The sequence below is a fragment of the Physella acuta genome, unplaced genomic scaffold, assembly GCF_028476545.2.
Source record: "Physella acuta isolate Inbredline_101_S28 unplaced genomic scaffold, ASM2847654v3 ptg000312l, whole genome shotgun sequence".
NCBI classification, from domain to species: Eukaryota; Metazoa; Mollusca; class Gastropoda; family Physidae; genus Physella; species Physella acuta.
This window is the reverse complement of record NW_026731831.1, coordinates 123,261-147,782: the sequence shown is the minus strand read 5'-3', so window position 1 is coordinate 147,782 and position 24,522 is coordinate 123,261. Positions and strand designations below refer to the sequence as shown.

The 24,522-nt window shown below is 42.3% G+C and overlaps 2 protein-coding genes across 2 annotated transcripts in view; one reads left to right on the top strand and one right to left on the bottom strand.

Moving 5' to 3' along the window:
- Positions 1 to 24,522, top strand: part of LOC131940218 (arf-GAP with coiled-coil, ANK repeat and PH domain-containing protein 2-like) — a 56,697-nt gene that overhangs the window by 17,543 nt on the left and 14,632 nt on the right. The gene's annotated exons all lie outside the window — the stretch shown is intronic.
- On the bottom strand, positions 686 to 23,564 carry LOC131940213 (leucine-rich repeat-containing protein 15). The gene is made up of 7 exons (XM_059298835.1): positions 23,485 to 23,564; positions 13,419 to 13,597; positions 8,014 to 8,159; positions 3,414 to 3,713; positions 2,942 to 3,110; positions 2,207 to 2,320; positions 686 to 2,058 (listed from the first exon to the last, which is right to left on the bottom strand). The coding sequence occupies exons 2-7, from the start codon at positions 13,587 to 13,589 to the stop codon at positions 865 to 867; spliced, it is 2,094 nt and encodes a 697-aa protein (XP_059154818.1). The 5' UTR covers positions 13,590 to 13,597; positions 23,485 to 23,564; the 3' UTR covers positions 686 to 864.

Genomic DNA, 24,522 nt, shown 5'->3' with positions numbered 1-24,522 from the left:
AGTCAAACTGGGTATTTCAAATTAAGGCTGAAAATATATATATGTGTGATTGTGTAGAATAGGGATTTTAATTCTTGCTAATAAATTATTTGTATATGCTTCTATTTTTCTATCTCAAGCTAAAATTACAATAATATATAATCTTTTTTCAAAATGATGTACTATTTAATTTTAAATAATAGTTTCCTGTCTCAAATGGACTAAGCTCACAGACTTTGGGCCAATTTTAAAAAGAAGTTTTCTTGATTTAAAATTAACACATGTAAAATAATAAGACAAACTAGTTGCCTTAAAATGTATTTCATAAATGACATGGTGTAGAAGCACAATAGGAACTTACCTAGCTGTAACATCCAGACTAATTAAAAGTTTGATGACAGAAGGATATTAGTTCCAACAAACAATCAATTTTATTTTATTTATTGCTTTACTAACCTGAAGCAATAATTATTTTGTCAAATTTTTTAAGTGTTCACATAATATTTATATGAAGTAGTTTCATTCTTAGTTGGTAAATCCAGAGAACCTGGGAAATTAGTCAAGTTCTCTTCATTTTGACCATATGAACTGTGGTAGTTTTTGTCCAGTTTCTTGTTAGTTGTCCATCTTATTAATACATGTTTATAAATGAAAATATAAAAAAAAATTGATGTTGAATTTAATAACTTTAACATAAATGTTAAGATATATTACAGTTCTTTATTCACACTTATTTAGATATCTTTGATAAACTTGTTAATCTAACGCAGTTCTACATATCACAAAGAACATGATGTATATATGCTGTATACATGAAGTAGATGCAATGTTTGAATAGGTGTGTGGGACTGGTCATGTCTGACTCAAGCCTAGTGGACCATTGGGTCACTCTACAGTGGCTGCAGGTTTTCTGTCTTTTTGTCCTTTCTTTGGTGCTTCCTTGGCGTCTGATTGTTTCTTCTTTCCTTGCTTATTCTTTTTACCTTTCTTGTCAGTTTTTTTGGAGCTTGTTTCACTTTGTTTGGAACTTGTTTCAGTCTTTTGAGAGCTTGTTTCAGACTTTTTGGGGTTATCTTTAATTGGCTTGGAGCTTGCTTCCGTTTCTTTGGGGGTTTTTTCACCTTGTTGGGATGATGATTTACTGCCTTTTCCCTTCTTGTTTCTTTGTTTTTCTTTCCTAACCTTCTTACCGTCTTCTGGGTTGTCATCAGTCATTGCCAGAGGCACCAGCTCTGGTGCTTTAGCCTGGTCTGCCTGGCTTTGACTGCTGAAGGGGTCACTCAGAACCTCTGTGTCCTGCTCGTCCTCACTGGCCCATTCGTTATCTCCAAGAGATGAAATGGGCCGACCCTGCAGTCGTGTTGGTTTATTACACAGCAGCTCCTCATCCTGGTAGAAGGTGATGGTGTTTGTTGAAGCCATCCAGTCCTTCAGCCATTTCAGTCTCCGTGTGCACCTCAGAGCATTACCGTCAAGGCTCATGAAGTTGAGATGTGGGAAGATGGCTCGAATTTGTGGACTCACCCACTCCAGGTCATTATAGCTGAGGTCAATGCTGGTCAGCAACTGAAGGGGTATGTTGCTGAGTGCGGAGTTGTCCAGCATGGTCATGAAGGCAGCGGCTAACCCAGGGCTGGCTCTGAGGTCAAGCTTCTGCAGGCGCAACATTTCCGGCAGAAATCTGCCCATGATTTCAAATTGTTCCGAGGAAATATAGGACAAAGACAGTTCTGTCAGGTTAGCCAGGTTCTCAAAGGCCCCCGCTTCAATTTTCCTGATGGGGTTGCTGCCCAGCAACAGTCTACTTAAGCTGCCAAGGTGGCTGAACGTGTTGCTCTCCAGAACTTCGATTCTGTTGAGCTCAAAGTTGAGAGTGTTGAGGAATTGCAGGCCTCTGAACGTGTTGGGCGTGATGCTGTTGATCAGGTTTTCCTGAACGTTGAAGAACTCCAGGCGCGAGCGGTTGGTGAAGAGGTCAAGCTCGATGGTCTGGATTAGGTTAGAGTCTAAATGTAATCGTTTGACACCGTCTGGAAGTCTTCGTGGGATGTACGTCAGCTCGTTCTGTCTGAGCCATATCTGTTGATACATAAGGAGGTAAATTATAACAAGCTAAATGTTTTCAGTAGTGACAGGTGATTGCTTGCTTGTTGGCAATAAGGCAGTTTGCTCTAAGGTCTAGGTATTGTGATACCTTGGGTGAGTTTTGTTATGCTGGTATACTCACATCTGTCAACTCAGTCAAGTGGGACATGATACCATCATCAACTATTTGTAACTTGTTGTTGTTCATGGTCAGAATTTGCAAGTTGGTGATGTTGCTCAGGTCCGTGTCATTAACCTGTGCAAAAAGTAAACTGACATTCAGGCAATGCTGGATCTTTGCGAATGTGTTTTGTCAAGATATGTTTGTGCTATTTGCTTCATTATCTGTATCTTTCTGATACTTGATCTCGCCCGTATCATGTAATTTGATAAACCCAACTTTGCTACTTCATCTTTAGTTTTTGTGTGCCATGATTGATGTAAATTTATGTGGTTGGCTGTTTGACACCATCTTTCCACAACCACTTTAATATTGCTGTGGCCGACCCTGGCTGTAGCAACTTTCATATCATGTCCAACCCTGGTGTGGTTGGTACCAACCTGTACTCACCACTTTGATATTGTAATGTCCAACCCTGGTGTGGTTGGTGTTGTAATGTCCAACCCTGGTGTGGTTGGTGTTGTAATGTCCAACCCTGGTGTGGTACCAACCTGTACTCACCACTTTGATATTGTAATGTCCAACCCTGGTGTGATTGGTGCCAACCTGTACTCACCACTTTGATGTTGTAATGTCAAACGCAGGTGGGGTTGGTGCCAACCTGTACTCACCACTTTGATGTTGTAATGTCCAACCCTGGTGTGGTTGATGTTGTAATGTCCAACCCTGGTGTGGTTGGTGCCAACCTGTACTCACCACTTTGATGTTGTTAAAACCAAGCCTCAGGTCTGTGACGGAGGCAGGAAAGGGCCCAGGAACTTCATTCAGTGCACATTTAGAGAAGTCCACCAGCTGTAGGTACTCTGTGGTGAACTCAAATCTCGGAGTTGTCGCTAAGTTATAGTTGTGGTTGAGAAATAAATTTCTATGAAACAAAATTAAAAGGAAATGATCTTTAGAATCTTTCAAATTAAAGTAGGATTTTTGTTTTCATACACATAAGAGTTTTTGAATCTATTCAGTAATAGTGGAAAAAATAAAAATCTTGAACCTTTTAATAGCAATGAAAGATCTTTAAGATACCTTTCGGTGTACTAGAATTAACCATGAGGTCCCACTGTACCAAATCTAACAATGCACTTTCCAATTTGTATCTTAGCAGATGGTCATAAACGAATGTATTCTGTCATGTAAGATGTAACTAAGTGAGATTACAAAACATACAGACCTCAGACTCCTCAGGTTTTTAAAAGCTCGCCTGTGCAGAGTTGTTATTTCGTTACTGCTGAGGTCAAGGCCATGTAAATTACCCAGGCTGGAGAACTCCGTCTCCCCGATGACGCGGAGTTTGTTTTTGCTGAGGTTAAGTTGGGTCAAGCTTGGGACCTGGTCCAGGAACCCCAGGCTGGCCAGCTTGTTGTTCTGGAGGAACAGAGTCCGGAGCAGCCGCAGGTTACGGAAGGCACCAGCGGATATGCTGGTGATCTTGTTGTCACTGAGATCCAGAGACAGCAGGTTTGGGAAGTTGCTGGGGGAGAGGTTGTAACCAAGTTAGCAGGTTTGGGGAGAGTTTGTAACCAAGTTAGCAGGTTTGGGGAGAGGTTGTAACCAGGTTAGCAGGTTTGGGGAGAGGTTGTAACCAAGTTAGCAGGTTTGGGGAGAGGTTGTAACCAGGTTAGCAGGTTTGGGGAGAGGTTGTAACCAAGTTAGCAGGTTTGGGGAGAGGTTGTAACCAGGTTAGCAGGTTTGGGGAGAGGTTGTAACCAAGTTAGCAGGTTTGGGGAGAGGTTGTAACCAGGTTAGCAGGTTTGGGGAGAGGTTGTAACCAAGTTAGCAGGTTTGGGAAGTTGCTGGGGGAGAGGTTGTAACCAAGTTAGCAGGTTTGGGGAGAGTTTGTAACCAAGTTAGCAGGTTTGGGGAGAGGTTGTAACCAGGTTAGCAGGTTTGGGGAGAGGTTGTAACCAAGTTAGCAGGTTTGGGAAGTTGCTGGAGGAGAGGTTGTAACCAAGTTAGCAGGTTTGGGGAGAGTTTGTAACCAAGTTAGCAGGTTTGGGGAGAGGTTGTAACCAAGTTAGCAGGTTTGGGGAGAGGTTGTTACCAAGTTAGCAGGTTAGGGGAGTGGTTGAAACCAAGTTAGCAGGTTTGGGAAGTTGCTGGGGGAGAGGTTGTAAGTTAGCAGGTTTGGGGAGTTGTTGGGGGGAGAGGTTGTAACCAAGTTAGCAGGTTTGGGGAGAGTTTGTAACCAAGTTAGCAGGTTTGGTGAGTTGCTGGGGGAGAGGTTGTAACCAAGTTAACAGGTTTGGGAAGAGGTTGTAACCAGGTTAGCAGGTTTAGGGATAGGTTGTAACCAAGTTAGCAGGTTTGGGGAGAGGTTGTAACCAGGTTAGCAGGTTTAGGGAGAGGTTGTAACCAGGTTAGCAGGTTTGGGGAGAGTTTGTAACCAAGTTAGCAGGTTTGGGGAGAGTTTGTAACCAAGTTAGCAGGTTTGGGAAGTGGCTGGGGGAGAGGTTGTAACCAAGTTAGCAGGTTTGTGGAGAGTTTGTAACCAAGTTAGCAGGTTTGGGGAGAGGTTGTAACCAGGTTAGCAGGTTTGGGGAGAGGTTGTAACCAGGTTAGCAGGTTTGGGGAGTTGCTGGGGGAGAGGTTGTAACCAAGTTAACAGGTTTGGGAAGAGGTTGTTACCAGGTTAGCAGGTTAGGGGAGTGGTTGTAACCAAGTTAACAGGTTTGGGAAGAGGTTGTTACCAGGTTAGCAGGTTTAGGGATAGGTTGTAACCAAGTTAGCAGGTTTGGGGAGAGGTTGTAAGTTAGCAGGTTTGGGAAGTTGCTAGGGGAGAGGTTGTAACCAAGTTATCAGGTTTGGGGAGAGTTTGTAACCAAGTTAGCAGGTTTGGGGAGAGGTTGTAACCAGGTTAGCAGGTTTGGGGAGAGGTTGTAACCAGGTTAGCAGGTTTGGGGAGTTGCTGGGGGAGAGGTTGTAACCAAGTTAACAGGTTTGGGAAGAGGTTGTTACCAGGTTAGCAGGTTTAGGGATAGGTTGTAACCAAGTTAGCAGGTTTGGGGAGAGGTTGTAACCAGGTTAGCAGGTTTGGGGAGAGGTTGTAACCAAGTTAGCAGGTTTGGGGAGAGTTTGTAACCAAGTTAGCAGGTTTGGGAAGTTGCTGTGGGAGAGGTTGTAACCAAGTTAACAGGTTTGGGGAGAGGTTGTAACCAGGTTAGCAGGTTTGGGAAGTTGCTGGGGGAGAGGTTGTAACCAAGTTAGCAGGTTTGGGGAGAGTTTGTAACCAAGTTAGCAGGTTTGGGGAGAGGTTGTAACCAGGTTAGCAGGTTTGGGGAGAGGTTGTAACCAGGTTAGCAGGTTTGGGGAGTTGCTGGGGGAGAGGTTGTAACCAAGTTAACAGGTTTGGGAAGAGGTTGTTACCAGGTTAGCAGGTTTAGGGATAGGTTGTAACCAAGTTAGCAGGTTTGGGGAGAGGTTGTAACAAGGTTAGCAGGTTTGAGGAGAGGTTGTAACCAAGTTAGCAGGTTTGGGGAGAGGTTGTAACCAAGTTAGCAGGTTTGGGGAGAGGTTGTAACCAAGTTAGCAGGTTTGGGGAGAGGTTGTAACCAAGTTAGCAGGTTTGGGGAGAGGTTGTAACCAAGTTAGCAGGTTTGGGGAGTTGTTGGGGGGAGAGGTTGTAACCAAGTTAGCAGGTTTGGGGAGAGGTTGTAACCAAGATAGCAGGTTTGGGGAGAGTTTGTAACCAAGTTAGCAGGTTTGGTGAGTTGCTGGGGGAGAGGTTGTAACCAAGTTAACAGGTTTGGGAAGAGGTTGTTACCAGGTTAGCAGGTTTAGGGATAGGTTGTAACCAAGTTAGCAGGTTTGGGGAGAGGTTGTAACCAGGTTAGCAGGTTTAGGGAGAGGTTGTAACCAGGTTAGCAGGTTTGGGGAGAGTTTGTAACCAAGTTAGCAGGTTTGGGGAGAGTTTGTAACCAAGTTAGCAGGTTTGGGAAGTGGCTGGGGGAGAGGTTGTAACCAAGTTAGCAGGTTTGTGGAGAGTTTGTAACCAAGTTAGCAGGTTTGGGGAGAGGTTGTAACCAGGTTAGCAGGTTTGGGGAGAGGTTGTAACCAGGTTAGCAGGTTTGGGGAGTTGCTGGGGGAGAGGTTGTAACCAAGTTAACAGGTTTGGGAAGAGGTTGTTACCAGGTTAGCAGGTTAGGGGAGTGGTTGTAACCAAGTTAACAGGTTTGGGAAGAGGTTGTTACCAGGTTAGCAGGTTTAGGGATAGGTTGTAACCAAGTTAGCAGGTTTGGGGAGAGGTTGTAAGTTAGCAGGTTTGGGAAGTTGCTAGGGGAGAGGTTGTAACCAAGTTATCAGGTTTGGGGAGAGTTTGTAACCAAGTTAGCAGGTTTGGGGAGAGGTTGTAACCAGGTTAGCAGGTTTGGGGAGAGGTTGTAACCAGGTTAGCAGGTTTGGGGAGTTGCTGGGGGAGAGGTTGTAACCAAGTTAACAGGTTTGGGAAGAGGTTGTTACCAGGTTAGCAGGTTTAGGGATAGGTTGTAACCAAGTTAGCAGGTTTGGGGAGAGGTTGTAACCAGGTTAGCAGGTTTGGGGAGAGGTTGTAACCAAGTTAGCAGGTTTGGGGAGAGTTTGTAACCAAGTTAGCAGGTTTGGGAAGTTGCTGTGGGAGAGGTTGTAACCAAGTTAACAGGTTTGGGGAGAGGTTGTAACCAGGTTAGCAGGTTTGGGAAGTTGCTGGGGGAGAGGTTGTAACCAAGTTAGCAGGTTTGGGGAGAGTTTGTAACCAAGTTAGCAGGTTTGGGGAGAGGTTGTAACCAGGTTAGCAGGTTTGGGGAGAGGTTGTAACCAGGTTAGCAGGTTTGGGGAGTTGCTGGGGGAGAGGTTGTAACCAAGTTAACAGGTTTGGGAAGAGGTTGTTACCAGGTTAGCAGGTTTAGGGATAGGTTGTAACCAAGTTAGCAGGTTTGGGGAGAGGTTGTAACAAGGTTAGCAGGTTTGGGGAGAGGTTGTAACCAAGTTAGCAGGTTTGGGGAGAGGTTGTAACCAAGTTAGCAGGTTTGGGGAGAGGTTGTAACCAAGTTAGCAGGTTTGGGGAGAGGTTGTAACCAAGTTAGCAGGTTTGGGGAGAGGTTGTAACCAAGTTAGCAGGTTTGGGGAGAGGTTGTAACCAAGTTAGCAGGTTTGGGGAGAGGTTGTAACCAATTTAGCAGGTTTGGGGAGAGGTTGTAACCAAGTAAGCAGGTTTGTGGAGAGGTTTTAACCAAGTTAGCAGGTTTGGGGAGAGGTTTTAACCAAGTTAGCAGGTTTGGGGAGAGGTTGTAACCAAGTTAGCAGGTTTGTGGAGAGGTTGTAACCAAGTAAGCAGGTTTGGGGAGAGGTTGTAACCAAGTTAGCAGGTTTGGGGAGAGGTTGTAACCAAGTTAGCAGGTTTGTGGAGAGGTTGTAACCAAGTAAGCAGGTTTGGGGAGAGGTTTTAACCAAGTTAGCAGGTTTGGGGAGAGGTTGTAACCAAGTTAGCAGGTTTGTGGAGAAGTTGTAACCAAGTAAGCAGGTTTGGGGAGAGGTTGTAACCAAGTTAGCAGCTTTGGGGAGAGGTTGTAACCAAGTTAGCAGGTTTGTGGAGAGGTTGTAACCAAGTAAGCAGGTTTGGGGAGAGGTTGTAACCAAGTTAGCAGCTTTGGGAATTTGCTGGGGAGACACGGTGGCCAAGTTAGCAGGTTTGGGAAGTTGCAGGGTGGCCAAGTTAGCAAGTTTGGGGAGTTGCAGGGTGGCCAAGTTAGCAGGTTTGGGAAAATACCATTGAGTTTGTGAACACGTTAGTAAATTACCTGAGTGCGTTATCCCGTAAGATGGTAATCTTGTTGCCATTGAGCTTGAGTGACTCGACTGTTTCTGATCGTGTGAAAGACCTTGTGCCCACCACTCTGATGTTGTTACGTTGTAGATCTATGTCTGTCGTGCCCCTAGGGTAGCTCTGGACAAGAGAAAACAAAGTTTAGTGGCGATCTAGGCAAGTCAGTTTAGTGGCGACATGGACAAGTCAGTTTAGTGGCGACATGGACAAGTCAGTTTAGTGGCGATCTGGGTATGGTCAAGTCAATTTAGTGGCGATCTGGGTATGGTCAAGTCAGTTTAGTGTCGACTTACGGTCAAGTCAGTTTAGTGTCGACTTATGGTCAAGTCAGTTTAGTGTCGACATGGACAAGTCAGTTTAGTGTCGACTTATGGTCAAGTCAGTTTAGTGTCGACTTATGGTCAAGTCAGTTTAGTGTCGACATGGACAAGTCAGTTTAGTGTCGACATGGACAAGTCAGTTTAGTGGCGACTTATGGTCAAGTCAGTTTAGTGTCGACATGGACAAGTCAGTTTAGTGGCGACTTATGGTCAAGTCAGTTTAGTGTCGACATGGTCAAGTCAGTTTAGTGGCGATCTGGGTATGGTCAAGTCAGTTTAGTGTCGACATGGTCAAGTCAGTTTAGTGTCGACATGGACAAGTTAGTTTAGTGTCGACATGGTCAAGTCAGTTTAGTGTCGACATGGACAAGTCAGTTTAGTGGCGACTTATGGTCAAGTCAGTTTAGTGTCGACATGGTCAAGTCAGTTTAGTGTCGACATGGACAAGTCAGTTTAGTGTCGACATGGTCAAGTCAGTTTAGTGTCGACATGGACAAGTCAGTTTAGTGGCGACTTATGGTCAAGTCAGTTTAGTGTCGACATGGTCAAGTCAGTTTAGTGTCGACATGGACAAGTCAGTTTAGTGGCGACTTATGGTCAAGTCAGTTTAGTGTCGACATGGTCAAGTCAGTTTAGTGTCGACATAGACAAGTCGGTTTAGTGTCGACATGGACAAGTCAGTTTAGTGTCGACTTATGGTCAAGTCAATTTAGTGACGATCTGGGTATGGTCAAGTCAATTTAGTGGCGATCTGGGTATGGTCAAGTCAGTTTAGTGTCGACATGGTCAAGTCAGTTTAGTGTCGACTTATGGTCAAGTCAGTTTAGTGTCGACATGGGCAAGTCAGTTTAGTGTCGACATGGACAAGTCAGTTTAGTGTCGACTCATAGTCAAGTCAGTTTAGTGTCGACTTATGGTCAAGTCAGTTTAGTGTCGACTTATGGTCAAGTCAGTTTAGTGTCGACTTACGGTCAAGTCAGTTTAGTGTCGACATGGACAAGTCAGTTTAGTGTCGACTTATGGTCAAGTCAGTTTAGTGTCGACATGGACAAGTCAGTTTAGTGTCGACTTATGGTCAAGTCAGTTTAGTGTTGACATGGACGAGTCAGTTTAGTGTCGACATGGACAAGTCAGTTTAGTGTCGACATGGTCAAGTCAGTTTAGTGTCGACTTATGGTCAAGTCAGTTTAGTGTTGACATGGACGAGTCAGTTTAGTGTCGACTTATGGTCAAGTGAGTTTAGTGTCGACATGGACAAGTCAGTTTAGTGTCGACATGGTCAAGTCAGTTTAGTGTCGACATGGTCAAGTCAGTTTAGTGTCGACTTATGGTCAAGTCAATTTAGTGGCGATCTGGGTATAGTCAAGTCAATTTAGTGGCGATCTGGGTATGGTCAAGTCAGTTTAGTGTCGACATGGACAAGTCAGTTTAGTGTCGACATAGACAAGTCGGTTTAGTGTCGACATGGACAAGTCAGTTTAGTGTCGACTTATGGTCAAGTCAGTTTAGTGTCGACATGGACAAGTCAGTTTAGTGTTGACTTATGGTCAAGTCAGTTTAGTGGCGACTTATGGTCAAGTCAGTTTAGTGTCGACTCAAGGTCAAGTCAGTTTAGTGTCGACTTATGGTCAAGTCAGTTTAGTGTCGACATGGACAAGTCAGTTTAGTGTTGACATGGTCAAGTCAGTTTAGTGTCGACTCATGGTCAAGTCAGTTTAGTGTCGACTTATGGTCAAGTCAGTTTAGTGTCGACTTATGGTCAAGTCAGTTTAGTGTCGACTTATGGTCAAGTCAGTTTAGTGTCGACTTATGGTCAAGTCAATTTAGTGGCGATCTGGGTATGGTCAAGTCAGTTTAGTGTCGACATGGACAAGTCAGTTTAGTGTCGACATGGTCAAGTCAGTTTATTGGCGACTTATGGTCAAGTCAGTTTAGTGTCGACTTATGGTCAAGTCAGTTTAGTGTCGACATGGACAAGTCGGTTTAGTGTCGACATGGACAAGTCAGTTTAGTGTCGACATGGTCAAGTCAGTTTAGTGTCGACATGGACAAGTCAGTTTAGTGGCGACATGGACAAGTCAGTTTAGTGTCGACATGGACAAGTCAGTTTAGTGGCGACATGGACAAGTCAGTTTTATTGTTGATCTGGGTATGGTCAAGTCAGTTTAGTGTCGACATGGACAAGTCAGTTTAGTGTCGACTTATGGTCAAGTCAGTTTAGTGTCGACTTATGGTCAAGTCAGTTTAGTGTCGACTTATGGTCAAGTCAGTTTAGTGTCGACATGGACAAGTCAGTTTAGTGTTGACATGGTCAAGTCAGTTTAGTGTCGACTTATGGTCAAGTCAGTTTAGTGTCGACTTATGGTCAAGTCAGTTTAGTGTCGACTTATGGTCAAGTCAGTTTAGTGTCGACATGGACAAGTCAGTTTAGTGTCGACATGGTCAAGTCAGTTTAGTGTCGACTTATGGTCAAGTGAGTTTAGTGTCGACATGGTCAAGTCAGTTTAGTGTCGACATGGACAAGTCAGTTTAGTGTCGACATGGACAAGTCAGTTTAGTGTCGACTTATGGTCAAGTCAATTTAGTGTCGACATGGACAAGTCAGTTTAGTGTCGACTTATGGTCAAGTCAGTTTAGTGTCGACTTATGGTCAAGTCAGTTTAGTGTCGACTTATGGTCAAGTCAGTTTAGTGTCGACATGGACAAGTCAGTTTAGTGTTGACATGGTCAAGTCAGTTTAGTGTCGACATGGTCAAGTCAGTTTAGTGTCGACATGGTCAAGTCAGTTTAGTGTCGACTTATGGTCAAGTCAGTTTAGTGTCGACATGGACAAGTCAGTTTAGTGTTGACTTATGGTTAAGTCAGTTTAGTGTCGACATGGTCAAGTCAGTTTAGTGTCGACATGGACAACTCGGTTACTGTCGACTTATGGTCAAGTCAGTTTAGTGTCGACTTATGGTCAAGTCAGTTTAGTGTCGACTTACGGTCAAGTCAGTTTAGTGTCGACTTATGGTCAAGTCAGTTTAGTGTCGACTTATGGTCAAGTCAGTTTAGTGTCGACATGGACAAGTCAGTTTAGTGTCGACATGGTCAAGTCAGCTTAGTGTCGACTTATGGTCAAGTCAGTTTAGTGTCGACATGGTCAAGTCAGTTTAGTGTCGACATGGAAAAGTCGGTTTAGTGTCGACTTATGGTCAAGTCAGTTTAGTGTCGACATGGACAAGTCAATTTAGTGTCGACTTATGGTCAAGTCAGTTTAGTGTTGACATGGACAAGTCAGTTTAGTGTCGACATGGACAAGTCAGTTTAGTGTCGACTTATGGTCAAGTCAGTTTAGTGTCGACTTATGGACAAGTCAGTTTAGTGTCGACTTATGGTCAAGTCAGTTTAGTGTCGACATGGTCAAGTCAGTTTAGTGTCGACATGGACAAGTCAGTTTAGTGTCGACATGGTCAAGTCAGTTTAGTGTCGACTCATGGTCAAGTCAGTTTAGTGTCGACATGGTCAAGTCAGTTTAGTGTCGACTTATGGTCAAGTCAGTTTAGTGTTGACATGGACAAGTCAGTTTAGTGGCGACTTATGGTCAAGTCAGTTTAGTGTCGACATGGTCAAGTCAGTTTAGTGTCGACATGGTCAAGTCAGTTTAGTGTCGACATGGTCAAGTCAGTTTAGTGTCGACATGGTCAAGTCAGTTTAGTGTCGACATGGACAAGTCAGTTTAGTGTCGACATGGTCAAGTCAGTTTAGTGTCGACATGGACAAGTCAGTTTAGTGTCGACATAGACAAGTCGGTTTAGTGTCGACATGGTCAAGTCAGTTTAGTGTCGACTCATGGTCAAGTCAGTTTAGTGTCGACATGGTCAAGTCAGTTTAGTGTCGACTTATGGTCAAGTCAGTTTAGTGTTGACATGGACAAGTCAGTTTAGTGGCGACTTATGGTCAAGTCAGTTTAGTGTCGACATGGTCAAGTCAGTTTAGTGTCGACATGGTCAAGTCAGTTTAGTGTCGACATGGACAAGTCAGTTTAGTGTCGACATGGACAAGTCAGTTTAGTGTCGACATGGTCAAGTCAGTTTAGTGTCGACATGGACAAGTCAGTTTAGTGTCGACATGGACAAGTCAGTTTAGTGTCGACATGGTCAAGTCAGTTTAGTGTCGACATGGACAAGTCAGTTTAGTGTCGACATGGACAAGTCAGTTTAGTGTTGACATGGACAAGTCAGTTTAGTGGCGACTTATGGTCAAGTCAGTTTAGTGTCGACATGGACAAGTCAGTTTAGTGGCGACTTATGGTCAAGTCAGTTTAGTGTCGACATGGACAAGTCAGTTTAGTGTCGACTTATGGTCAAGTCAGTTTAGTGTCGACATGGTCAAGTCAGTTTAGTGTCGACTTATGGTCAAGTCAGTTTAGTGTCGACATGGACAAGTCAGTTTAGTGGCGACTTATGGTCAAGTCAGTTTAGTGTCAACATGGTCAAGTCAGTTTAGTGTTGACATGGTCAAGTCAGTTTAGTGTCGACATGGTCAAGTCAGTTTAGTGTCGACATGGTCAAGTCAGTTTAGTGTCGACATGGTCAAGTCAGTTTAGTGTCGACATGGTCAAGTCAGTTTAGTGTTGACATGGTCAAGTCAGTTTAGTGTCGACATGGGCAAGTCAGTTTAGTGTCGACTTATGGTCAAGTCAGTTTAGTGTCGACTTATGGTCAAGTCAGTTTAGTGTCGACATGGACAAGTCAGGATGTCAGTTTAGTGGCGATCTAAACATGGACAAGAGAAATATGAAGGTAGTTGCGTTGATGTTGGACAGCCGTAAAGGTTACGCAGGCATCACGGCTTTCAAAAGGGGCACGACCATCTAGATTAGGCAGCCGACAAGATTGGACGACCGTTAAGGTTGAACATTCATGGTCGGCAAGATTTGACAACCGATAGACGTAATGGGAGTTAATGTTTGACAACCATCATTGCACGGCATGTATCTAAACCATTTGTGTTAATAGGCTATGCCCTGGGTTGGCTCCGTACCCTTCATCCCGTTAGTGGTCGTGTCGGTACTTACTGTCGGTGCAGCGGTGAGACTCTTTCTTGAGCAGTTGGCGGTGTTGTCGGAGCAGAACCGGCACTGGATGGGGCAGGGGGTCTGACCCAGGGCGTGCTGGCCCACCATCAGCATCACTAGACCCAGTAGTACCACGTGACATAGTTGACTCGTTGACCCCGTCATAGCCATTTTGTCTTCTGGAGAAATTTGGATATCTTTATAATAGGTTATTATAGTGAATATAATTTTGTTTATATTTATATATGCGTTTCTATATCCATACATATAATATCTGTATATATATATATATATATATATATATATATATATATATATATATATATATATATATATTCATCTATACTTTGATATTGATACAAATAATAATAGAGTTACTAACCTGAATTTCACTATCGTACTTACTTATATAGATTTAAAATTTGAACATAACTATTACAGCTAACGGTGTCAGAACTTACATTTAGCGCTTATTCACCTGGCCAAGTATTCTATAACAGTTTATAAAATGTCTTTAACTCATTGTTCTACCTTTGTTCGACACAATTTCCTTACTTTTTAGCACTACCCTCTGCCTTCGACGCTGGGCCATTATGTTGTTTCCTACTCTCTACTCTACAGCGCCACTCACCGTTTTAAAGTGGCACCATGTGCCCAGATTTGTTTACATTGCTGGCCAGATTTTTCTCGTTCAATAGGTTAAATCTGAGATTTATGTTTACCCCGGGCCACTCTACGAGCTAGCGTAAACCTTCCCCCCTCTCCGTGTGCACCTCAACTTTTGACTGCATGACGAGCTTTGGGATGGGAAAGATAGAGGAGTGGGGGCGCACTCAACCACTGCTGGTCGGTGTCGTTGTTTTAATTCTAATGAAATTTCTAAACAAAACTTAATTGCATTTTGATTATGAGATCACTTCGGCGATGTATAATACGTTTAATATCTTCATAAAAATACCGATTTTTTTTTTTTTAAATTTATTTCCTAGATGCATCCGCTAAACGTGTTGGCCTTAATGCGACTGTAATGTTCCAATAAGACTGTAATGCTCCCATATTACATACTAACAATTAAGTGTATAACTCGTCTAGGACCGCTACAATTTTATTGACTCATGTTGTATTAGTATCCGCGCAACGATATATTATAGTTTCAAAACAATTTCGATAACTCTTTGTTTATGCATATGCATCATTTATAATTTCACGGTTGTGTCCCTTTAAGAAAAACTGTTGTAGCTAAATGTTGAGGCGAATGTCAGGACCGACAATTCTGCTGAAACTGAGTTGTTGCTTTCACTTTCAGCCAGTTGCCGACGTTTGCACTAATGTTTGTATCCAAAACTAAGATGTAGGCGTTTAAAACTATGCTCGTAGCAATGTGCTGAAGTTATGTTTTCTCAGCTTGTTTTTGTTATTGAACTAAAATGACGACAACAGGCAGGATGTAAACAAGAAAACAGCTTAGGTGTTTGATTGGTACATAACATCAACAGCCCCATCACCAACGTTATAGGTGGCAGGATATACAAATGGTGAAACTACCGAAATTTTCGTTGTGAGATGATACAGAAAGACAGCATAATCACACACAGACACTATGAAGTCATTGAAGTAACACCCCCCCCCCCCTACAAATAAGTACTCAACACCCCACGTTTCATTGTCTCCCCACACATTCCCTTTGGCTAGGACTGAATGGTTCAGACTCCCGTTATAATTGATGCCGCAATATACGGACAGGAGGACAGCGCTATGCTATTACTGGTACCAGCAAGCTACTCTGAATGTTTCCTTATCCACCTTGGTATTATTACAAAGCCGACGGTCGACTTATAACGAGTCGTCTCAGATCTGTACACATTTTTTAATACACACAACACAATGCAATTAGCATCATTGCTTATCTTTAGGACATGAATATCCAGTCCGTTTTTTTTTATCTTCCAGAACACAGTATATTCAAAACTCAGCATTTTCTTTAGGACAGTATATTTTAGGAAGATGTTTTCGTGCTAATTAACACAATCTAGTAATATCTTAGTTTAAAAAAAAAAATACAAAATACATTTTACGTTAGAATTCTTATCACATCACAATAACATTGTGCCCTTAAAAAAATCCCCCCCCCCCCCCCCCGTAAAGCACTTGTTCAGCCTATAACGTACAATCAATCCCACTCCTCCTCATTATGTAGCTGTGTTTATTATGAAGTGATAAGAACTTCGCCCGATAAAAGAATTGATGGGATTCGAAAGAAGACCCCCCCCCCCCATTCTGAATGCCAGCTGAATGCCAAACTTTCGCCCACTTAAAAAAAACGTGTTTGCTACAGCTTTAAAAATATTTTTTGAATTAGTTTCTCCTTTTACTTTTGATAATTAGTAACTTTAAAAGAATTTTAGTTTACTAATGTACTATAACGATTCTTCTGGTGAAATAATTAACCATGTGTCAATTAAAATAATAGTACTCAATTATCTCAATTATCTATTTGTTCATTTAATTACACTAATATTCTGTCAGTCAATTAAATTATTTATACTCATTGTCTCTACGGTTAATTTATTCATGTCAAATTATTTTTCGCTGACCTAGCTCATTTTCTTACCTGTTTGCTAAGTGGTGGCCTTGACCTTTGGGTACATGCTCTCTATTCTGCGCGCGTGATTATTTTGTGTTCGTTTTTTTGTCACTTCTGATAAGGTCAGCATGTCTGTAGTGCATCGGTACCTTCAGCTTCCTGAGTACCAGTGGTGCTAGCTGTAAGGGCACCATAGGACACCATAGGCCTTATGACCAACGGCTGAATGGGGTATTTAGTATTGGATGTGTGGATGGTAACTTCAGTACCGTCTTCGTGGTTGGTTCCTTGTACCATATTTATACATTGCGGTAACTTTGATCACATCTTCACATCACCTGTGTACAACCGTCGCTACCACGTTGTTAATCTATCTTACACTCTTGGTAATTTGAGTATCGTCTTCGCGGTTATCGTCTTTGTATTAATCCTTGTTAGTAACTTGAGTACCATCTTTGTGGTTAATCCATCTTGGTAACTTGAGAACCGTCACTTTGGTTGATCCATTTTGGTAACTTGAGAACCGTCACTGTGGTTAATCCATTTTTGGTGACTTGAGAACCGTCTATGTGGTTAATACATTTTTGGTGACTTGAGAACCGTCTATGTGGTTAATACGTTTTACCGTCCCGTTGTTTGGAGCTCCAGCGCCGCACTATTGTGGGAACATCCCTCTGTATGATGCTATCCCTCGAGATTGAGGTATCTCCATTACAGATTGTTGGCAACATCCATGCCTTGTTTTTGTTTCTGCCCGCTCCCATATAAAAACAAAGGCTGACTAATCATCGTCGATCTGTTTACGCGCCGTTTGTATGTTTATAACGGAAGTGTAGGCTCAGCAGACGTAGACCGGGTCTGCTTGTTTCCCCCTCTACTTTCTAGATCTACCTGTTGCTAGACTCTGTGAGATCACAGATTTGATTCCCAATGACTCATTTACCTGTACTGGTTATTCAACTCTGTTGAGCAGTGGTTGGGCAGGTACATTTCGTTTTATGGCCATTGCTTTTAATTAGTTGCTTGTTTTAAGGAATGAGAGATGTATGGATTAGTTGCTTTGGTTGTTTGGTTTTCAGCCTATGTTGCAGTTGTTTTTTTGTTTTTTTTGTTGATTTCAGAGCATAGCTGGCATCCACTTTTTCCGTGTATGTTGCCTTTTTGTTTCGTGTATATTCATGGGTGTGGCAAAGATCAGTGCGCTAAAAATTGTTTTAAATCTGCAGTCATTTAATTTTTCTGCCGTTGTTAAAGTTCAAGGCCTAATTGAGGTTAATTGATGCTGCCTGCTCGCACATGTGTGTTGTATTAAATTGTTTTTCTCCTGTCAGCTTTGAGGATTTTTTGACCGAAACGTTTTCCACAGAGTTTTACTTTATAGTTGCTAATTCAGCATGGGAAACAGGCGTAGGCTGGATTTTTCAAAGGGAGGGGTATGCATATAGGCGTATGTGTATATATTGTATATATATATATATATATATATATATATATATATATATATATATATATATATATATATATATATATATATATATATATATATGCATGTTTCAAATATATAGATAGCTATTACAGGAAACTGAGTCGGCTTATCCCTTTATATCTATGTTCGGATATGATATACGATACATATATTTAACTTGTGATGGTATTCATATCTCTACCTGACATAGTATATAAAAACTTAACTATAACAAGCCACGGTATACACTGGCGTATGCAGTGGGTGTTAGGGGGGGGGGTCAGACTACCCTCTCCATGACCCCTCAATATGACAGCTGTCTAATCTAAAACTACAGCTGTTTACGCCGGTGCGTCCGTGTCACTATGAAAGCTTGCAGCTTTAAAAATTAAAAGTTATTTTTTTTTGTGTGTCAGAAGGAAGACAGGTTTTAAAGAAAAACAATTTTGAAATGTCTGACAAAAAAATAAATGTCCGCGTGAAGTGATCCAAGCCCCGTTGTTTACCCCGCCATTAGGTGTCTGCTTCTGTAGTGTCAAGATAACCTTTATGTACACATCTGGTCCCGGCATTCTCCTGAACGGCGCTGGATGTTTTTGTATACAAACTCTGGCATAGACTGGCCATTGGGATGTGGGGGTGGGACACCGCCCATAAAAACTCTGGCATAGACTGGCCATAGGGATGTGGGGGTGAGACACCGCCCATACAAACTCTGGCCCTAGACACCGCCCATACAAACTCTGACAAACACCGCCCATACAAACTCTGGCCCTAGACACCGACCATACAAACTCTGGCCCTAGACACCGCCCATACAAACTCTGGCCCTAGACACCGCCCATACAGACCATACAAACTCTGGCCCTAGACACCGCCCATACAAACTCTGGCCCTAGACACCGCCCATACAAACTCTGGCCCTAGACACCGCCCATACAGACCATACAAACTCTGGCCCTAGACACCGCCCATACAAACTCTGGCCCTAGACACCGCCCATACAAACTCTGGCACTAGACACCGCCCATACAAACTCTGGCCCTAGACACCGCCCATACAAACTCTGGCCCTAGACACCGCCCATACAAACTCTGGCCCTAGACACCGCCCATACAAACTCTGGCCCTAGACACCAACCATACAAACTCTGGCCCTAGACACCGACCATACAAACTCTGGCCCTAGACACCGCCCATACAAACACTGGCCATACACTGGCCATAGGGATGTGGGGGTGGAACACCGCCCATACAAACTCTGGCCATAGGGATGTCGGGGTGGGACACCGCCCATACAAACACTGGCCATACACTGGCCATAGGGATGTGGGGGTGGGACACCGACCATACAAACTCTGGCCCTAGACACCGCCCATCCAAACTCTGGCATAGACTGGCCATAGGGATGTGGGGGTGAGACACCGCCCATACAAACTCTGGCCCTAGACACCGCCCATACAAACTCTGGCACTAGACACCGCCCATACAAACTCTGGCCCTAGACACCGCCCATACAAACTCTGGCCCTAGACACCGCCCATACAAACTCTGGCCCTAGACACCGCCCATACAAACTCTGGCCCTAGACACCGCCCATACAAACTCTGGCCCTAGACACCAACCATACAAACTCTGGCCCTAGACACCGCCCATACAAACTCTGGCCCTAGACACCGCCCATACAAACTCTGGCCCTAGACACCGCCCATACAAACTCTGGCCCTAGACACCGCCCATACAAACTCTGGCCCTAGACACCGCCCATACAAACTCTGGCCCTAGACACCGCCCATACAAACTCTGGCCCTAGACACCGACCATACAAACTCTGGCCCTAGACACCGCCCATACAAACTCTGGCCCTAGACACCGCCCTTACAAACTCTGGCCCTAGACACCGCCCATACAAACTCTGACAAACACCGCCCATACAAACTCTGGCCCTAGACACCGCCCATACAAACTCTGACAAACACCGCCTATACAAACTCTGGCCCTAGACACCGCCCATACAAACTCTGACAAACACCGCCCATACAAACTCTGGCCCTAGACACCGACCATACAAACTCTGGCCCTAGACACCGCCCATACAAACTCTGGCCCTAGACACCGCCCATACAGACCATACAAACTCTGGCCCTAGACACCGCCCATACAAACTCTGGCCCTAGACACCGCCCATACAAACTCTGGCCCTAGACACCGCCCATACAGACCATACAAACTCTGGCCCTAGACACCGCCCATACAAACTCTGGCCCTAGACACCGCCCATACAAACTCTGGCACTAGACACCGCCCATACAAACTCTGGCCCTAGACACCGCCCATACAAACTCTGGCCCTAGACACCGCCCATACAAACTCTGGTCCTAGACACCGCCCATACAAACTCTGGCATACACTGGCCATATGGATGTGGGGGTGGGACACCGCCCATACAAACACTGGCACTAGACACCGCCCATACAAACTCTAGCATAGACTGGCCATATGGATGTGGGGGTGGGACACCGCCCATACAAACACTGGCACTAGACACCGCCCATACAAACTCTAGCATAGACTGGCCATATGGATGTGGGGGTGGGACACCGCCCATACAAACACTGGCACTAGACACCGCCCATACAAACTCTAGCATAGACTGGCCATATGGATGTGGGGGTGGGACACCGCCCATACAAACACTGGCACTAGACACCGCCCATACAAACTCTGGCCCTAGACACCGCCCTTACCTGCCCACCTTTTAGATGTCTTTCTATAGCCGACCCGTCTTAGATGTGCAATGTGTTTATATATATATATTTGTGAGTAGTGCATGCACATAATAAGTGTACTCACTTCCCTGCACGTGCCTAGCTCACTTTGATGAGTGCTAGGTGTGGGCCTATATAGGGCTAGCTCGAGAACCCGGCTAGTTTAATTTAAGGTATGGTATTGTGGCTTTTATTGGGCTAGCTTAGTATGTGCTAATATTTGGTTAGCTCAGTAGTTATGTCCCCATACGTGTCTTAATATTAATACAATTTCAATGTTGTCATTGTTAGAACGCGGGGAGTTAATGTTAGGCTGACTTTCGGTGTTGTTTGGTTAAAAAAATAATGATCTGTTAAGTGAATTAATTAGCGTGGTGTCAGGGCAATCACACTCTGGGTCTAATTGTTACCAAGTATAGAGAGGGGAGGGGTGGAGAAAAAACTGAAAATGTATTTTTTTATTTTGTTGTTTTTATTTCGCGTTAGCAATTGGCGTGCACACATTGAAACACCACAGTTGTTGACGGACTGATAAACACTATATTTCTCTATCGTTGTAAATAATTCAAATCGGCAACCTGTGGAATTTCGCGAGAAAATAAAAGGTGAAATGTACCGACTTTCTTCATCCTAACCCGACATGGCGATAGCTTGCGTCGTAAACATGTTACTAATTCACTCGATAAAACAGTCTATCACTTCTCTATACTTAATATACCTAGATTAAATTATAGACCAATTAATTATGTACCCAAAAGTTAAATGAAATACTTTATAGATATCAAATTTTTAATTAGTGATATGGCACTTGATATAGAAGTTCAAACGAAAACAAGTTTTAGACCTATGTATGAGAAAGTTAAATTACAGAACCATCAGACCTATGTAAGTATTTTAAAAAAAACAACATCAGAATTACGTTAGAGAAAACAAAAGATCAAATTACAGAGCCAAATAGACTCATGTAAGAGAAAACAAAAGATCAAATTACAGAGCCAAATAGACTAATGTAAGAGAAAACAAAAGATCAAATTACAGAGCCAAATAGACTCATGTAAGAGAAAACAAAAGATCAAATTACAGAGCCAAATAGACTCATGTAAGAGAAAACAAAAGATCAAATTACAGAGCCAAATAGACTCATGTAAGAGAAAACAAAAGATCAAATTACAGAGCCAAATAGACTCATGTAAGAGAAAACAAAAGATCAAATTACAGAGTCAAATAGACTCATGTAAGAGAAAACAAAAGATCAAATTACAGAGCCAAATAGACTCATGTAAGAGAAAACAAAAGATCAAATTACAGAGCCAAATAGACTCATGTAAGAGAAAACAAAAGATCAAATTACAGAGCCAAATAGACTCATGTAAGAGAAAACAAAAGATCAAATTACAGAGCCAAATAGACTCATGTAAGAGAAAACAAAAGATCAAATTACAGAGCCAAATAGACTCATGTAAGAGAAAACAAAAGATCAAATTACAGAGTCAAATAGACTCATGTAAGAGAAAACAAAAGATCAAATTACAGAGCCAAATAGACTCATGTAAGAGAAAACAAAAGATCAAATTACAGAGCCAAATAGACTCATGTAAGAGAAAACAAAAGATCAAATTACAGAGCCAAATAGACTCATGTAAGAGAAAACAAAAGATCAAATTACAGAGCCAAATAGACTCATGTAAGAGAAAACAAAAGATCAAATTACAGAGCCAAATAGACTCATGTAAGAGAAAACAAAAGATCAAATTACAGAGTCAAATAGACTCATGTAAGAGAAAACAAAAGATCAAATTACAGAGCCAAATAGACTCATGTAAGAGAAAACAAAAGATCAAATTACAGAGCCAAATAGACTCAAGTAAGAGAAAACAAAAGATCAAATTACAGAGCCAAATAGACTCATGTAAGAGAAAACAAAAGATCAAATTACAGAGCCAAATAGACTCATGTAAGAGAAAACAAAAGATCAAATTACAGAGCCAAATAGACTCATGTAAGAGAAAACAAAAGATCAAATTACAGAGTCAAATAGACTCATGTAAGAGAAAACAAAAGATCAAATTACAGAGTCAAATAGACTCATGTAAGAGAAAACAAAAGATCAAATTACAGAGTCAAATAGACTCATGTAAGAGAAAACAAAAGATCAAATTACAGAGCCAAATAGACTCATGTAAGAGAAAACAAAAGATCAAATTACAGAGCCAAATAGACTAATGTAAGAGAAAACAAAAGATCAAATTACAGAGCCAAATAGACTCATGTAAGAGAAAACAAAAGATCAAATTACAGAGCCAAATAGACTCATGTAAGAGAAAACAAAAGATCAAATTACAGAGCCAAATAGACTCATGTAAGAGAAAACAAAAGATCAAATTACAGAGCCAAATAGACTCATGTAAGAGAAAACAAAAGATCAAATTACAGAGTCAAATAGACTCATGTAAGAGAAAACAAAAGATCAAATTACAGAGCCAAATAGACTCATGTAAGAGAAAACAAAAGATCAAATTACAGAGCCAAATAGACTCATGTAAGAGAAAACAAAAGATCAAATTACAGAGCCAAATAGACTCATGTAAGAGAAAACAAAAGATCAAATTACAGAGCCAAATAGACTCATGTAAGAGAAAACAAAAGATCAAATTACAGAGCCAAATAGACTCATGTAAGAGAAAACAAAAGATCAAATTACAGAGCCAAATAGACTCATGTAAGAGAAAACAAAAGATCAAATTACAGAGCCAAATAGACTCATGTAAGAGAAAACAAAAGATCAAATTACAGAGCCAAATAGACTCATGTAAGAGAAAACAAAAGATCAAATTACAGAGCCAAATAGACTCATGTAAGAGAAAACAAAAGATCAAATTACAGAGCCAAATAGACTCATGTAAGAGAAAACAAAAGATCAAATTACAGAGTCAAATAGACTCATGTAAGAGAAAACAAAAGATCAAATTACAGAGCCAAATAGACTCATGTAAGAGAAAACAAAAGATCAAATTACAGAGTCAAATAGACTCATGTAAGAGAAAACAAAAGATCAAATTACAGAGCCAAATAGACTCATGTAAGAGAAAACAAAAGATCAAATTACAGAGTCAAATAGACTCATGTAAGAGAAAACAAAAGATCAAATTACAGAGTCAAATAGACTCATGTAAGAGAAAACAAAAGATAAATTAGAGTCAATAGACCTATGTAAGTGAAACTCTAGCAGACGAGAGAAGTGAGTACTTACACGACTGGCCGGATCCCAAGTTACTCCTACTGATGTCGCCGCTATGACAAACTCGTCTGCTTCCCTCCGCCCTTTACCTTCATCCCCGCGGTATCGATACCCTCCTCTTTCTTGCCAAGTGAGCAGGAAAATAAATATCTTTTTTTTTTCGCTTAAATTAGTTGACGAATATTTAAAGCTTAACTAGGATGGGCGAAAAAATGTTCTCGAAAATAAAAATAAATGTAAATACTTGGCGATGCCGTCTGTTTATGGCTTGTAGTCGATTCTAGAATCGGAGATTGTGAAGGTGTTTGGGTGGGGTTTTACCGGAGTGTGGGAGACGCGGTTAATGTTGGTGCATGTCATAGACCGGGAAGGTTCTAGACATCCGATTGTACGCGCGTGGGTTCTAGACTTACCGGTGAGCGTTTAATTTAGACTTTTTTTAATTATTAATAAAACGGGATATACATTTCAATTGGATAGATTACTAAAGTTCGCAGGTATTTAAAAGAAAGTATTTTTAGTGCAACAACTTGTTGGCGGTACGCGTGTTTGGGTTTAAGGGAAATGTCATAGAACCTTTCAAAAGAAATTCTGTTGGTGATAATTGACGTTAAGTTCACGAAAGAACTCTCTGTTGCATACAGTTGACATAAAACTCACAAAAAAAATTCTGTTGGTTATGTAAAAAGAAAAAATTCTGCCGCTGATATTTGACGTGAAACGAATCACTATGTGGTGGATTACTTGAGCTCAAGTACTGATGTAAACAACTGTCTCTATTGTTGTTGGCCGAGTACCCACACTCCCCCTTAGTCAGCTGACCTCTCGTGGTGTACGGTAATAGCTCATATTACTTGACACTGTTTCTCACACTATTTCTTGTAGTTCGCATGTAAAGTGACGTCACGCACCTCGGGAACGATTGACTTTGACACCAGTGTTTCTTCCAGATTTTCTTTCTCCGTGGGGGGGGGGGGGGGGGGGGGGGGGGCTGGAAGAAACTCTGTTTGTGACCATGGCCGTGGGTAGGAGATGATTGTCTTCCATAAA

Excerpts from the sequence above, each read along its gene's own strand:
- LOC131940213 (XM_059298835.1), bottom strand. The coding sequence starts at position 13,589 with ATGGCTATGACGGGGTCAACGAGTCAACTATGTCACGTGGTACTACTG. Across the intron at positions 8,160-13,418 it reads GTCTCACCGCTGCACCGACA|AGCTACCCTAGGGGCACGAC; the intron begins GTAAGTACCGAC and ends TCTCTTGTCCAG. Across the intron at positions 2,321-2,941 it reads GTTTTAACAACATCAAAGTG|GTTAATGACACGGACCTGAG; the intron begins GTGAGTACAGGT and ends CTTTTTGCACAG.